The sequence below is a fragment of the Mycteria americana genome, chromosome 12 (genome assembly GCF_035582795.1).
Source record: "Mycteria americana isolate JAX WOST 10 ecotype Jacksonville Zoo and Gardens chromosome 12, USCA_MyAme_1.0, whole genome shotgun sequence".
Taxonomy (NCBI): Eukaryota; Metazoa; Chordata; class Aves; order Ciconiiformes; family Ciconiidae; genus Mycteria; species Mycteria americana.
The window spans coordinates 5,633,130-5,649,682 of NC_134376.1; the positions used below are offsets into that span (position 1 = coordinate 5,633,130).

The following is a 16,553-nucleotide window of genomic DNA, read 5'->3' on the forward strand; positions in this document are numbered from 1 at the left end:
ATCCTAGTGTTTCAGTGCTGCCTGGTAAAGGCTGCACTGAATAACGTGTCTTTTGAAATTTCTGTTCCAGAGACCAAGTTTCCCGCACTCCTTCAGAATAACGATCAGCACAAACATAAAGAATACGTGGCATTACTTTATGAGTTCAGCTGAACTCAATTAATCAGCCAGATTTTCCACAGCGCATTGCTGTGGCAGAGATGAACCTTAAGGAGATTTGACTTCAGGGAGACAGTACTTGCTTATGCTGCTCGTAGCGCTGGTACGTCACCTCTCTCTCTGTTCTCTGTACTTAGGCCGACTGCTGGACATTCTCCACACCAAGGGCCAAAGGGGCTATGTAGTTTTCTTAGAGAGCCTGGAGTTTTACTACCCTGAGCTCTACAAACTGGTGACAGGGAAAGAACCTACACGGCGATTTTCCACTATTGTTGGTGAGTAGAATCAATCCCAAAGGATCCTGTTGAAATAAGGACTGGGTTTGATATTTCAGGCAAGAAATGGAAATAAAAGCCAATCTTGTAGCAGCATTCTGCAGTTTTTCAGTCCCGTTCAATGCAAAAGGAGCTAGCAACAGGTAATGTATAAAGAAAAGGAACATCTCAGTTGTCTGAATGAAGCTGAAGAGCTTCAAATTGAATGACAGGCATTACAAGCAATCTCAAGATAAGAAACATCGGAACAGTGGACCAAATTACACTGATGACCTACACATGTGCGCAGCAAATTTGAAGCATTCACATTAAGTGTACTTGTACAGATTCATTTTACAAAGTTTGTGCCATTTCCACAGGCTTGAGTGTGTGTATTGTGATTCTGCTAGTAGTGTGCTGTGTATTATTTGTACTGTTGCCAGTTAGATATACAAATATGTATGTATTTGTGCATATTCTGCACCTCTGCACATATTCTGGGACATTTGTTTCTTACTCAGTTCTGCTGATTCTACTTAGTATAAAGTTACTTTATTAGAAGTTGATAAGCTGTTCAAACATTTTCAGTGGAGGAGGGACATGAAGGCCTTACCCATTTCCTAATGAATGAGATCATTAAGCTTCAGCAGCAAGTAAAGACAAAAGATATGCAGCGCTGTGAACTCCTGGCTAAGTCTCGCCAGTTGGAGGATGAGCGAAAGCAGCTAAAACTGAACAAGATAGAGCTGCTGACCTTCCAGGAGAGATACAACAAGATGAAGGAGGAGAGGAACAACTACAATGATGAGCTGGTCAAGGTGAAAGATGAGAACTACAATCTGGCCATGAGATATGCCCAGCTGAGTGACGAGAAGAGCATGGCTGTGATAAGGAGCCGAGACCTCCAGTTAGAGGTGAGATAAATGCTCTGGGCTGCTTTAATCAGGAGCAGCAATGGAGCATGCCAGTGGCATCTGGCAAAATGAGACCTTCTCTGAGAGTAGAAAGGTGTAGAGCTCTCATTTGCTTTGCTCATCCAGATGATTAGAGGCATCGGTGTACAGAAATGCCAGCTGCAGTGATGTGTATTAACGGCAGATAATTTACATGCTTGTAATGGATTAACAGAACATAACTTATTTAAAAACAAAATTTTAAAACCGTAATTGTTTGCTAAAAACATATTTCTAGCTTTTCAGGCTCAATAATATCTTGGGGCAGTTATCCAGGTTTGCACTACAGCTGTTGGCGGTTTATTCAAAACGTTGCCCATGGAGCATTGGAACAGCTTGAGGCCATTTAGGAAATATAGAGAAATGCTTCAAGTGCCATAAAATTCGTGCTTGTGTGTGTGTCACAGATGAGGCAGAGTAAACAACTACCCATAGTGGATCTGGACCCTGGGGTTTATTTTTGAACCAATGATACCAGACGTTTTACCCCACTTTGTTTTTTCATGCAGTCGTTTGCTTGGTCCCCCACCTCGGCGCTGCCTTCTCTTGGGTTTGACATCCCTTCCCTGCAGGGACATCCCTGCTGGTGTGGGATGGTTGGGCAGAAAGTCGTGTCAGTTCATGCTGTGCAGCTGCTCACAGTCACCAGTCACAGGCGTTACTGGCCCAGGTCCCTGGGCGTCCCCTGGCCTTCATCCCTGTGCAACAATCTGATCTCTAGGATATTCCCCCACTTTAAAATATTTCCTCTAGCCAGGATCATCACCTTCTTCTTCCCAGGTCCCCTTCTGTCTGAAACCACTTTTTCTTTTTATGAACCCCTCTTTCCTATCCAGAACTCAAAGCCTCTGTTTTTCCCAATCCAAAGAGTCTATGTGCAAAAGCGCAATGTGTGGTCAGCCTCCTCTGTGTTAGTTCTGTTTCGTATCTCTTTACTTATTAGAGGATTGAGGACATGCCGCTTTTTTTTTTAGTCCAGATGTTATCTAAATTTATAACCAGCCCATGCCAGTTGTAGCTAGCAAATAGCAGGCTTCTGCTTGAGAGTTCAACAGTTCAGTTGTGGACATTCAACACACATGCACATACATCCAATTATCTGCCGCTCGTTAGCATGCACAGTTTAAGCTATTTTTTCCACCTATGACAGTACATTTTCACCTGGAAGTGAGAGTGTTTTCAGAGCAGTCAATATCAGAGCTAGGAATGATTTTCCTTTCCTGTTTCTCCTTCTCACTGCTCTCTGGCTGCTCTAGATTGACCAGCTGAAGCATCGCTTGAACAAGGTAGAAGAGGAATGCAAGCTGGAGAGGAACCAGTCTTTGAAGCTGAAAAATGATATTGAAAACCGACCCAAAAAGGAACAGGTTCTGGAGCTGGAGCGGGAAAATGAGATGATGAAGACTAAAATCCAGGAGTTACAGTCCATCATTCAGGTATAAAAGCGGATTGCTACATTTAAAAATCCAGACACTTCAGCTTACCCCTCCTGCTTAGCCAGGTGATGGATTCAGCAGGCTTCGACCACTCCTTGCCTCCAGGCACCCCCACACTTTCCTCCCATACTGTCTCACACACCCCACGTCTCCTCACAGCCTGCCTTGGTGGCTGCCCTTCAAGATCTAAGTGTCTGGAGGAGGCGGTGGGAGTGGCACAGAGAAGCAGCAGGTGGTGACAGCTCCCCTGTGTTTTCAGTAGGGGACAGGGAGTTGAGTACGGAACAGGGAAACTGGTAACTATGGACAAGAGGAGATGGCATGGTATCTGCTACCACTCCTCACCTCAAGCTCAACACATCCTCCTGCTATAATGCTAGGAAGTGTTGGGTGAAACCTCTACCTGCAAAGTTACAATAAGCATAAGTGCAAAGTTTGGAAAAACGTTGGTTATATAGCTCCCAGCTGTCTCCAGTACTCCTTGTACAAACACATGCATGAGGAGGAGTTCTACCCCCAAAAAATTGTCATCTAATAAATCAAGCTGTGCATGAGAGGTTGGCTCCTTCAAGGTGCAGAGGGCAGCTGTTTCATTGCTGAGCATTCAACTCTATGTTTGAGCCCTGCTGTGGTCCTTTGTGCCAGTCTGTCACTACAAAGCTGTGTTAAATAGCCAGCCCAGAAATTTCTGACAGTGGCTGTGTGTACCGTGTTCTAGGCTATTGTCACATCTGTGCCAAAAGGTCTTAATGAAGCAGAGGGTAATAAATGTTTCTGTAGCTGGGTGGTCGCTAGTTACCAAAATGCCCCGTAGAACGCTGCTGTAATGCGTAGGATCTTAACTAACCTTTGTTTGGGCAGATGGGGAGAAAGCAAATTTAGCACTGTGTTACTCTGTGAAGAGCTTAGCCAAATATTAGGATATATGTGAGAGTGCTTAGCACTTTGCTGGAAAAGGCTTGTGGCATTTTAAAATGACACTTAAAAAATTATCAATAGAATACATTTCAGAGATGGCTGTAGCCTCTAGCAGTGCCTAACGATTCTTAGTTCCAATACAAATCCAATTCAAAGGTTGAAAAAGGGTGTAGTCTAGAAGATTCTGGGAGTTCTGGTCCATGTAGAATCTATTTAATTAATTGAAATGGTCTTATAGCACCTAAAGAAACAGAGAAATAAGCATGAAATAGCTAAAAATAGGATTGAAATTCTCCTAAGTGAAAGTATAAATAAACAAAAGACAGTTAGTTTTAGAAATACTTAGGTATACTTAGAAATATTAGGTAACCAAAATGCCACTGAAATCTCCAACTTAGTCTAGGTATTTTAAAAATAAATATGCAGATTACTTGCTTGCATTTTATGCCTTTTTCATCTTCCATTTATAGTAAATTTTGGATGGCAATTTATTTGTTGGAACCTGCTCTGGTAATCTTGTTAATTTTAAATCTGAAAGAAAAAATATTGCTAGACACTACAGAAAATGAAGCAGTGGTACAAGCTACTCCAGGCATGTTTAATATTCTCTGAGCACAGCCCTGCAAAGCCTATGCATGCTTTAAAAATTCCCCTGAATGTTTTCTTAGGCCATGCTCTTTGGCAAAGGGTGATTTTTGTGCTCAGAGAGAGCTGATTAATAGAGAAGAGTTTTGAATGCAGGGCTTGGAGTGAAGAATTGTGACTGAATCCAAAATGGATCAAATTATAGCCAGTACAATAAAACAGTAAAACAGTTCCTTCATCAGACTATTCTGACAGCAAGACAGCCTTTATTCATCTTTTCTGACACTACTTTAAAATATGAACAAATGTCCGTCTCTTCTCCTGCTTTCCCATTGCAATACCATGTTCATTTTCTATTCCTCTTGTTTGTTACTGTCTTTGTTACTTTTCTCCCTGTAATACTGTTTTCTCTTTCCCTGGCCTGTCTCTTAAAAACGTCTTTCCTCAGGCTGACAAGCGGAGTTTGCCAGATTCGGACAAAGCCATTTTGGATATTCTGGAACATGACCGTAAAGAGGCACTAGAAGATCGTCATGAGTTGGTCAACAAGATCTTTAATCTCCAAGAGGAGATTCGTCATGTAGAGGACTTGAGAGACAAGGTGAGAAATGGAAGGATAGAAAGATGGAATATCTCAGGCTTGTGCCCAAAAGACCTCTGAGAGCAGTGGTGGTTAACAGTGTGTCATTTCCAGTATCTTGAAGAGAAAGAAGATTTGGAGTTAAAGTGTTCAACACTAGGAAAAGACTGTGAGATGTACAAGCACCGTATGAACACTGTGATGATACAGCTAGAAGAGGTGGAAAAGGAGCGAGACCAGGTATCTAACAGTTAAAGTGGGGAAAATTAGTAGCAAAAGCCTGTATCTCATGTGTGTCACTTTGGGGAATTGTGGGTAATTGGACCCAAAATACCGTTAAAAAATAAACAGTTACAAGAAATTGCTACTTGTTGGAATTTGTATTGCAGTAATTAAACATAGGATAATATTGGGTTGTTTCCACAGCGTAGCATCTGGCAGGCAGGACCAAGATCTTAACAACAGCTACTGCAGGCTTTATATTAGTGTCAAGTCATCCAGTTTGCACTCTGGAGCATTTTGCCACCAACCAAGAGGGAACTGGAAATGAACCACCCTCATCATCATAATTTTTAATGGTACTACTGTGGCACATCCTGGTCCTAACTGCTGTGTTAATTGGTGAATGGTTACCAGTTCTGAAGTCCCCGTTCCAAACACCTTGCAAACAAAACCAGCAGAAGGTGCCCAGGTGCAAAAGAGGTTTCTTCTCTCCACTGCAGGCATTCCGCTCGCGTGATGAGGCTCAGACACAGTATTCACATTGTCTGATTGAAAAAGATAAATACAGGAAGCAGATTCGAGAGCTGGAGGAGAGAAATGATGAACTCCGAATTGAGGTGGTTCGGAAAGAAGCTTGCATTGTTAACCTAGAGTGCAAACTCCGACGGCTCTCTAAGGACAATAACTTTCACGACCAGGTAGGGCTGAGGAAGACAGACATGAGTTCTTTTTTTATGACTTGCTTTTAAAAACATTTTGGTGTGAAAGGGAGAGGGCAATTTTTTAATTCACTCCATGAATTAACTGAAAAAAATAACCTCCTTCTATTAAATGTCAATGTTGTGAGTTCTTCAGTACAGTTGGGTTCAGGTTGTCTGTATCATGCACATAGCTTCTCAAAGGCTGGCATTCCACAGCTTGATTTTAAGTGGAAGGGAAAGAAATGCAGAAAGACAATTAATTTCTACACTGGGGTAGAAACTACAAATACTTTTGAGGAATGTGCCCCAGTGAACAGAAATCCCCACAAATGTCCATCTAAACTAGGGAAGTGATTGTGCCCCTGTACTCGGCACTGGTGAGGCCACACCTCGAATACTGTGTTCAGTTTTGGGCCCCCCACTACAAGAGGGATATTGAGGTACTGGAGCGCGTACAGAGAAGGGCAACGAAGCTGGTGAAGGGTCTGGAGCAGAAGTCTTATGAGGAGCGGCTGAGGGAGCTGGGACTGTTTAGCCTGGAGAAAAGGAGGCTGAGGGGAGACCTCATCGCTCTCTACAACTACCTGAAAGGAGGTTGTAGAGAGGTGGGGGTCGGTCTCTTCTCCCAGGTAACAAGTGATAGGACAAGAGGAAATGGCCTCAAGTTGCGCCAGGGGAGGTTTAGACTGGATATTAGGAAATTTTTCTTCACCGAGAGGGTTATCAAGCATTGGAACAGACTGCCCAGGGAAGTGGTTGAGTCGCCATCCCTGGAGGTATTTAAAGGACGTTTGGATGAGGTACTTAGAGACATGGTGTCGTGGTGGTTTTTGGCAGTGTTAGGTTTATGGTTGGACTCGATGATCTTAAAGGTCTTTTCCAACCTATATGATTCTGTGATTCTGTGATTCTGTAAATTACCGATTTGGGTCTAGAGCCACATTCTGCATAAGCTTCTGAAGCACTGGAGTCACAGAAAGTTCAATCAGATTACTTTAAAGAGAGATCATGAGGAGTTGTACCAAACTGGTCTCAGAAGTGAAGTATTTCCTTCTCACCTTTAGAGTTTGCCACGGAATCTACCCATTACCATTATCTCCCAGACCTTTGGGACTCCTGGCCCAAAAGCCAATGGTCAGGAAGCAGATGACTCCTCCACTTCTGAAGAGTCTCCAGAAGACAACAAATTCTTCTTGCCTGATCAAGCTCGACTCAAGAGAAGAGTGAATCTAAAGGGAATCCAGGTGTGTCTTAATATGAGGCTGATGAGTGCAGGGACTGTTAGAACGAAGAGACATAATACATGTTGCGGTCATGCCTCTGAAAGTGCTGTGCTATAAAGATGAGAACAGATTTGTATACGATAGTGAGCTCTCGGGTTTTGCCCTGTGGAGATTTGCATCTTGAGAGGCAGATATAATCAGGCTTCATGGACCATTTTCTGCCCCTTCTCCCCATTTTGTGTATTCTCCTTGCTTCTGCTGTTCATTCACATTCTTGGAGAGTTGTCAAGAAATTGATTCTTTGCTTCCTTAACAGTAGTGAAAAAAAATGACATAATGCCCGAAGTCCAGCACACAAGTAACTGAAGGTGGAAAACAAAGCATTGGTGGAAAAGCTCACATCAGCTGGAAGGAATAATAGAAAGAAATGGACACAATCTAGAGCAAAATTAACTGCCTAATTTAGAATTAAATAATGGCAATTTCCTCTCACTTAAGAGTAAGGAGTAGCATGAGTTAGGTCCATGATTTCCGTGACTAGCTGCATTCATACAACTATTATCTGATGCTATATTCATGAACCGTAAAAAATATAAAATCTAACATTCGGGGTTTTGAGCTTCTCTCTCCTTTCATCTGCATTTGAATTCTCCCTGCCCTTCATAACCTTTCTGAGTTCTGCCTGTCATTATTACTTATGGCAATAGAGCTGCATTTTTACATTGCACACTCCAAAAGGATGCCTGTTGTATTAACAGCTGCCTGAAACCAGTCCCAAGGCACCCACTTCACCTTTTGTCTCTTTGTTCCCTCAGCAGAATCTGGAAATTGCAATGCATTTGGGCCAGACTTTTAAAAGTAGTTAGGTAGCTAACTCTCGTTCACTGCAAAAGGCAGTTAGATACCTAAATGCTTCTAAATTTTGGGTCCTGTTGTTTAAGGGAGGGCAAATTTATTGCAGCATAACAGTGAAAAAGGGTGAAAATATCTGGTTTTACAGTGTGTGGCAAATATTCTGCATTTGTGCTGATTTTTGTCCTCTTTCTTTTAGATAAATCCAAGAGCTAAATCCCCTGTCAGCATGAACAAAACATCAGAGTTTCAAGGTCAGAAAGAGCACCCATGCCCTTATTCCTTTTCTGTTGCTTTGTCTCATTCATTTAATCTCTTTAAGTTGTTTTAATGAATATGCCAACCGGGGAAATTCTTAACTAAGTCCAAGTCAGTAAAATAGACAGTTTCTCCTGTAGTGAACGATGTCATAATTTAAAGTAGTCAAGTGTTCTACCTGAACGTCCTCTCCATCCAAAGATACCTCCACAGATGCACAATATTGCATCCCATAGCTTACCTAAATTTTCTGTTTACTCAGTTTTCCTTTTAGTTTACAAAAATTTTAAAGTCATCGGTGTAATACCTGTACTAAAAGTCGTTATACTATTCTCTTTTTGCTGTTGGAAAAAAGCTGAGAAGACCCTAATCTAGCGATCATCTAATGAGTTCCTTTGTCCTTCAGCAAAAAGGAATTAATTTGAAATCTACAGCATTGCAAAAGTTGGGGGAGGGGGGTTGACCCACCCATCAGCCAGCTGCCAAGTTACCAAATTAGTTGCCGTATGCTCATGTTTGAGCTACTCCTAATTCCTCTTATTTATGTAACACTGTTCTTGAACCAAACACCATTTTAGGCAGCACTTCCTTTATTTGTTATGTGCAGCAGCATGCTCACTGTTGTACAAAATATGATGGGAAACATGGTTCCTGCTGCAAGACTTTGCCTGTAAACAGTATGTTTGGAATCAGGTAATGTGCAACATTAGTACAAATTAGAGGTGCTGAGGAAGGGAAGGAGTCCACAATGACCTTCACACTGTGCTACCTGGGGCTGCTGAGGGATCTCAAGCTTCTTGGTCCCTGTTTTAAATTTTTTGTTGTAAAAAAAGCGTAATTCAGTGAGCCAACCTTATTGCAGACTACCAGATGCAGATGATGACATTAAAACATAAATTAATAAAACAATCCTTCTTTAATTTGTCAAATAGTATTCATAGAGCTAATAAAAACGTACAGGACAGAGTTGAAAGAAAAAGCTGGCAAGAGGCTGTCCAGAGTGGCATGCATTTCTGTACTTTGTCGGGAATCTTACGGGGAAGAAAAGGAAGCCAGAGCTACAGGGCACAGAGTGCTTCCCGGAGCCTCTGTCCAGTACAGCGTGGGGGAACCAAGCTGAAATGGAAAGATAATCCTAAGTGTTGTTGCAAATCTGTGAAAGATTCAGTATTGAAAGTGATCTGACATAATTTTCTCTGGTGTCTCTATTTTTCTCTGTCATCTGTGAGCGCAGCAGTCAGAGCACAGGATGAAGATGGGGCTGATGCCAGCAATGGCCGCACCGACACGAGTTCCTCAAATTCTGTTTCCATCAGTAACTCCATCAGCAGCTGTGAAGTCAGCAAAATTGTAAGGAGCCTCCAGATGCCCCTTGCCTGTCTACAACCGTCTCTCCTAATGTGGTTCAGAGCTTTCACAACCCAGTATTAGCACTTCACTAGCATCCCAGCTGTGATCACATTCAAGACCCTTGTCAGAGGCTCCCTTAATCCTTTTACCAGCATTTTGTTAGAACCATGTTATTAGCCTTTTCCAAAATCACAGAATTGGTTTATGTTTATTTAAAGATTTTTCAAAGGTATTTATGACCTCTCACTGTCTCCTTATGCCATTTCACATTTATTGTTAGAAGGAAGAGATTTTCTTTAAAAGCTGCTTTGTAATGTATTTAAGAAAATTTTCAGGGGTTTTTTGCGTTCTCTAATGCTTTTCCTGTCTGTAAGTAACAGTGAGTGAGAAAAGGGGTGCAGATCACAGTTGGAAATTTCTGCATACCATAGCCAAACCATTTCTTCCCTGCTTGCTGTATCCCCGTAATCTCCCAAGGTAGATATTCCATTATACATATGTGAGCACTGACACAGCAGGACAAGCAGACAGAGAGAGTGCTCTTGCAGAGTGTTAATAACAAAGAACAAAACATCTTTCTAGAACACCGTGAAAAATGCTGTCCCCAGGAAATGAAACTTATATCCAAGAATAGCCAGGAAAGAACTCCCTGCCACTCGTAATAAGCTTAGCTGGGTTAGGAATATTCTTTGGCATATCTATTGGATATTTAGATGACTTATACTGTCTTCCCTGTAGTACAATTTAGAGTTTAGTTTCCAGTGTAGTAGATTAATAATTGAATGTATGGAGATCTGTATTTTTCTTCCTCATTCCTACTATTTATATATATAAGTATACATACATTCCGCTTTTCATCCTCTTCCTCCTATATGTCAGCTGTGGAACACATACTCCACACATCAAGGGTAAAGTTAAAATTCTTTGGTAAATCAGCCGGTCATGTGGTCACAGAAAAAGGTACTGTGCCAGCACACAAGCTGTGCATACTGCTACAATACTGGAATATATGAATATGAATGGTCTTGTACGTAGCATTCGGCGCGTCTAGAATCAATTTTTCTTACCCTTGTGTGTGTTTCACAGTGCAGAGTACCACTGGCAAGCTAGCAGGCTAATGCTTCTGTAAGTTAGAAATGATAGCACATTTAAGACAGAGAACCTTCCTGTCACTTTTTTTTTTAAAAGCAAACCCTGAGAAATCGCAATGACAGTATCATGTCTACCACTCCGGAGCCTCCAGGAAATGATTCAATAGTCCGACGTTGCAAAGAAGATGCCCCTCATTGCAGGTAGGTAGGCACGCTGGTGAAATATGCCCAGGACCTGTTGTCACAAGGAGGAGGCAAAAAGAGCCTTAGATGTCCTTGTGTCTACCTCTAGCTGGAGAGTTTCTGTTAGGCAGCAGGACTGGCTTTCTAAACGTCTCAGGGCTGCAGTCCTTCATCCCTAGTTTTGTCTAAAACACTCATGAGTCTCTGATAGTTCAGCTGGGATGAATGACACAGTGATACCACTGCAGCATTGACTTTTTTAATGTACATAATAAGAAAGAGTACTGAAATGACTAGGCACCGATGCTATTGGAGAATGTGCTCTACCTTTGCAGACTGATACAGCTTCACTTTCTGCTTCTCAGCTCCATGCTACCTGTTTAGGAGCTCTGTGCTATCTGCGTCTGTGTCCCTATCCTTTCCCCTTCTCTCAAAGCCCCTCCTTCTCCTCTGTAAACTGCCAAAATAGAGCAGAGATGCTTGAATGTCTGTGAGGAATGGGGGGGAGAAGTGGAGGAGGGAGGTGGTTTTTGTCAGGCTCGGGGCTCTGTATCTCAGCACAGCGATGAGGGCAGAGAGATGCATTGCCCTCCGCTTCCCCTTCTGCTGCAGCTTCCACTTGTGTCCGCTCATGGCCCTGCGGACTTCCCCTGCGAGTGAAATCGCATCAGCTGGGGAATGGGAAGTTAGCGGCAGGAAGGAGAGAGACCTTGCCTGCCTCACCGTCCCCTAAATGGCACTGACCCCTTTCCTAAAAGGCTTATAGCAATGCAATACTTGGACATACTGTTTTGCTGGTGGTGTCAATAGCATCAGTGTTTGTATCAGAAATATCAGAAGATACAAATACATTCCCTAAAGGTCCCAAGCAGAAGGAGAAAAGAACAAAGCCCAAGCAAGCCGGTTTAGAAGAAAGCAATATATGTGGAGGGTTTAGATCTTTATTAGATCTATTTGTTAGTTCTAATCTTTATTAGAACTTTATTTAGATTTTTAATGCTTTTCAAAACAAACTCGTCTCTGGCAGACTGCTGCTTTTGCCTCTCTTTCTCTGTGTAAAGCTTTGCAAGACAGCTTTCCATGGAGGGCATCCTCAGCTAGTTCTCCCACACAGTTTTGTAGGCTGCTGAGGATTTACGCAGAGTTTATTCTAGTCTTCCTTAGGTTCTCCTATATTGTCCTCCAAGCCCCTTTTTAAAGTGTGTGCGTTAATTCAAGATGGAGAAAAAGGGCTGTTTTGTTAATTATTTGAATGTTTCATGTTTCAGGTGCTTAACTTGAAAAGCCTTTGGCATGCCTGAACATTTAAATATTTGCAGTATATTACAGAATGCAGTAAAGACTACATGGATATCATTAATCTTGTGGACTTATTTCACTACAGCTCTGACTATATCCTGTTCCATATGTTAAGGCATTGGAAGAATGAGCTGTATTGAAATCTGAAAATTTTCCTCTTATTAGATACTTTTTCCCACTGGCATGTGGAAGGAAAAGGTACCCTGGAGCAAGGTTTGAATGTGGCCTTACTTTTTTGAGCTAATAATGACTAAAGTCAAGTAACTCAAGAGCATGCCCAAAAGTTCACTGTAGTTTATAACTTTATAATTAGCCTGCTAACATTTTTTAACTTGTTTGTGCACATAATCCAAAATAATTGCTATTTGCATGCCACGTTGCAGGTTTCACAGTTCATCTGATCTTGATTTGTGTGAAAAAAAAGTGAGATCACAATTTAATATGTAGGAAAAGCTGTATTATTTCCCTGCTTATGCATGGTGTAAAAAGAGCTGATTCTCCCCAGACTGGCTGCAAAAATTCACCTTTCACCTGAAGCCAAATAGGAGGAATATCAGCTCCACAGGAGACCTACAAATCATTCTGAATGGGAAAAACAACAAGCTGTTATTTAAACAGCTTTGCAACCAAAGGACATGCTTTAATGAAGTTCTTCTAGTGAAGCAGACAGGTCCCTCACTCGGCTGGAGACCCCCAATATCTCTTTAAGAGCAAAATTTGGTGAATTTTAGCTCTTTGAGTTTAAGGCCAACCAATCTAGTCACCCTTAACAGGAAAGGTTGTGTCAGCGGGAGCTGGACTGGGACCAGAGCTGTGGCAGAAAGAGTTTCTGTGCAAAAGCTTGGTCCACCTTGCCATTGTTACCGTAGGTATCTGAGTAACCATGCGAGGTACCATTAAGCTGTTATAAAATGCTTCAAGGACTTTAAATCAAGCAGGTAAATTACTCCTTTACTGATGCACCTCAGTCACTTCCCTTGCATTCACTCTGTCCGTCAGTGAGCTCCTGACATTTTTGATCTATCATGGAAAAAAACCACGCTGCAGTATATATACAGCAGGTATTATGCAACCATTTATCTCAGCGCTGAAGCAGGTGTGGTGTAAGTCACGCATATGAGACCATCAGTCAGCAGCTTCCCTTTGTTTTCAGCAATTTCTTCATTCCCTCACTGCTGTTAGCAATTCTTCCTTCTGAATCTGCTTGCTGTTTCACAGGCTTCCCATGTTGGCTGACACACACTGTCTTCCTGCCATCTTCCTACTTCTTCCTTGGGCCCACAAATATGTTCCTTGCTTATTTTTTTGCAGCTGCACCATCGCCTGATGCAACACCTCCAACATCTTTCTTTTTCACAGAAAAGGTTCCTCCTTCAGAATTTAAAGAAATCTGCTGAAAGTTGGAAAGTGAACCGCTTTCTCTCTCTCTCTCTCTCTCCCATTATCTCATGCTTTGTTTTTAATTCCAGCCTGGTTGAAGAGGACAATGACAGCTTTGGATATGATGCTTTGGAGCTAGATGGTAAGCAAGAAGATAGTTTAACTATGAGACCTGTGGGATTAGTTCACCAGCTGCAAGTACTGTCAATTAATCAACTCCTGGTCTAAATAAGATGGGACACATAGTCTGAGAAAAAATCAAGTCAGTTCATCATAACATGAAAAAAAAGGGGCAACTAAGGGTGAGAATAAGAAAGCAGTTATTCCTGAAGAACTATGTGGGAGAACGATTAGACTGAATGAATAGATGGAGGGTGCTTGGCTGAGGTTTGTAGGTTGATAAGAAGACCTCCAGCCTTAAAATGAGGAAAGCATCAAATTGAGAGGGCAAAGAATAAAGAAGACAGATCCAGACTCTTCTCAGTGCTACCCAATGAAAGGAGAAGAGGCAATGGCCACAAACTAAAGAACAAGCAATTCCATTTAAACAGAAAAAAATAGCTTTTTACTGTGAGGGTGGTCAAACACTGGAACAGGGTTGTCCAGAGAGGTTGACTAGTCTCCGTCCTTGGAGATATTCAAAACCCAACTGGACAGGTCCTGAGCAATCTCCTCTAGCTGACCCCGCTTTGAGCAGGGGGGTTGACTAGACAGTCTCCAGAGGTCCCTTCCAACTTGCTGTTCTGTGAGAGTGATCAGGTAGGTCCGGTAAGCAAGACTGGCATTCCTTGCCATGGCCTGTGGACATAAATCATGCCTCTGCATCAGGAATTTCCTCCTTCAGCTTTGGCTGGGATCAATCAAACATCCATGTACCCCTTTTCCATCTTTGTCACTCTATCTAGGACTCATTTGCATTCTTGTTACTCTTTTCAGATGACAGTCATGACAGGCAGTCACATGGAGCTCCTTCGGTGCACTCTTCCTCTTCTTCTCATCAGTCGGAAGGCCTGGAAGCCTATGAGCTTGAACACGTCAACTCCATATTTAGAAAGTTCTCTCTGGAAAGGTATTTGACACGCCAGTTTACGTACCATAGACAGAGACTGAGGGGAAAGGCTACTATAGTAGAGGTCCTCCATTTTTCTATTAGTTGCTGAAGATATAATGGCAGGAATATGATGTCACAAGTTGTTATTTGACACAAATAGCTCAGGATACTGTGCCAAGTCTTTACTTCTTTGTGTCGGCAGTAGTATAACATGTTATTTTGGAGCCCTTTCATATCCTGTAAACCAATGAAGGTCATCCTAAAATTTCTAAAACTTCAAGGCAGACAAAATGTTCTAGAGGCTTAAATTTATCCTTGCGATCTTGTTATCTTGCTGCCACAGGTTGCTAGGTGAGGTACTGTTATACATCTGAGTTATTCAGCCCTGTCAGAGCACCTGAAGCTATCCAGATGCTCTTCTCCAGAACTTATGCAGTAATGAGAAGGATTTCTTTTAGAGTCCTTAGATCCTAGTGCTTGATAACACTAAAGGTTTATTTATGTGTCTCTCATTTATATTGCATGCATTTAACTCTGGAGTGGTAGCTAAAAGCTGAGATAACTAACTGTTACTTCTTTTCATGAACACAGACCTTTCCGTCCCTCTGTCACATCTGTTGGTCGCATTAGAAACTCCTGCCATACCATCCAGCGCATAACACTGAATGGAGACAGTCTCAATTCAGAGATCACTCTGGTTGGGGGTAATGATAAAGGGAGCTTTATTAGCTCTGTCAAGACAGGATCACTGGCAGAGAAAGCAGGCCTTCGGGAGGGACACCAAATCCTACTGGTGAGCATAAAATAATCAACAAATAGTATAGGATGTCTGTCCACCCACACACTCACCATAATACTTTCCTTTGTTTCTTCTCTCATCTTGTATGAATGACAAAGCACATGACTCACGCAGAAGAAAATCTGCTATTGACTATGAAAACATGGGAGAATAGTATTTACGGTCACCCAACACACACTTTTGCACTTTACAGTAGCTCTGTATGGAAAAGATTAGAGCAACTGATGCTTTCTCTAATGCTGTATTGTATAGTACAGCCCCTTTGAAAAGACTAGAATGGGATTTGCTGTCAACTTCCCAGTACTTTCCTGCCTGAAAGGAAGTTCATTCTACTTCGCTTAGCATGGTGACTCCTAAACCGTTCTTCAGAGAGGCCTATCTTGGGACTGGATGCGTTATGAGCAGAAATGGATACAGCTACAATATGAATGGAAAGAAAGGCTGCACACCTGCATCGCTGTCCCCAGCATCACATAAACAGGAGTTCAATGGTGCTTCTGCTGAGTTGCTCTTTGCTTAGTTTTCCCTCCATTGCCAAAGTTCCCAAACCATTTTCCTATTAAAATGCCTCCAAGGGGAAAAAAACCCCACAACTGATATGGGAAGCCTGGGATTGTCAAAGAGCTGCAGTTCTGTTGACTGCTAGCATTCCTAATTTGAGAGAAAAGAAATTAAATAATTAGAATGCAATCTGCATCCTGATCGCAAAGTATCTGCATTGTTTAATCAGAAAAAGATTATGCCGCTTAAAAAAAATGGTATAATTGACTCAGAGATTGAACCTGCGCTGGAGAGTAATATTTCTTTCATATCTAGTTGGAGGGCTGCATCAAAGGGGAAAATCAGAGTGTTCCCTTGGATACTTGCACAAAGGAAGAAGTTCACTGGACAATTCAGAGGTGCAGTGGTCCAGTAACACTCCAGTATAAATCAAATCATGAAGGTAAGACCAAAAGTACTTCTCATCTAAAATAGTCCCAGGTCTATTATACTAACCAGTGTGGATGAGAATGGCAGAACCAGAAAATCCTTTGTGTTGGTACAAATCAGAAGCTTGTCCACTGGCGTTAATTACAGGTACTCTGTGTAACTGCTCCAGCTTTTAGCTTTGTGACTGAGAACAAAAAAAGCCCATATGCTTGTCACTACAGGACTCTGAAGAATTTACATGGTGGGCCAATAACGACATGACTCACGAAACACATTCAAGCTTATTTTTATGTACAGTTTTCTGTAATACAGTGTGGTGAGCTGAATCA

At 42.0% G+C, this 16,553-nt stretch overlaps 1 protein-coding gene across 4 annotated transcripts in view; it reads left to right on the forward strand.

Moving 5' to 3' along the window:
* CARD11 (caspase recruitment domain family member 11) overlaps window positions 1-16,553 on the forward strand; it is a 116,522-nt gene that overhangs the window by 88,601 nt on the left and 11,368 nt on the right. For all 4 annotated transcript variants that reach the window (XM_075515468.1, XM_075515469.1, XM_075515470.1 and 1 more), the window contains 14 exons: window positions 297-434; window positions 1,002-1,327; window positions 2,623-2,802; window positions 4,754-4,906; window positions 5,000-5,125; window positions 5,608-5,805; window positions 6,873-7,052; window positions 8,083-8,137; window positions 9,376-9,491; window positions 10,680-10,783; window positions 13,534-13,586; window positions 14,381-14,513; window positions 15,087-15,288; window positions 16,111-16,237. In XM_075515468.1, the coding sequence (XP_075371583.1) occupies window positions 297-434; window positions 1,002-1,327; window positions 2,623-2,802; window positions 4,754-4,906; window positions 5,000-5,125; window positions 5,608-5,805; window positions 6,873-7,052; window positions 8,083-8,137; window positions 9,376-9,491; window positions 10,680-10,783; window positions 13,534-13,586; window positions 14,381-14,513; window positions 15,087-15,288; window positions 16,111-16,237 (2,091 nt within the window). The remainder of the gene's footprint in view (window positions 1-296; window positions 435-1,001; window positions 1,328-2,622; window positions 2,803-4,753; window positions 4,907-4,999; window positions 5,126-5,607; window positions 5,806-6,872; window positions 7,053-8,082; window positions 8,138-9,375; window positions 9,492-10,679; window positions 10,784-13,533; window positions 13,587-14,380; window positions 14,514-15,086; window positions 15,289-16,110; window positions 16,238-16,553) is intronic.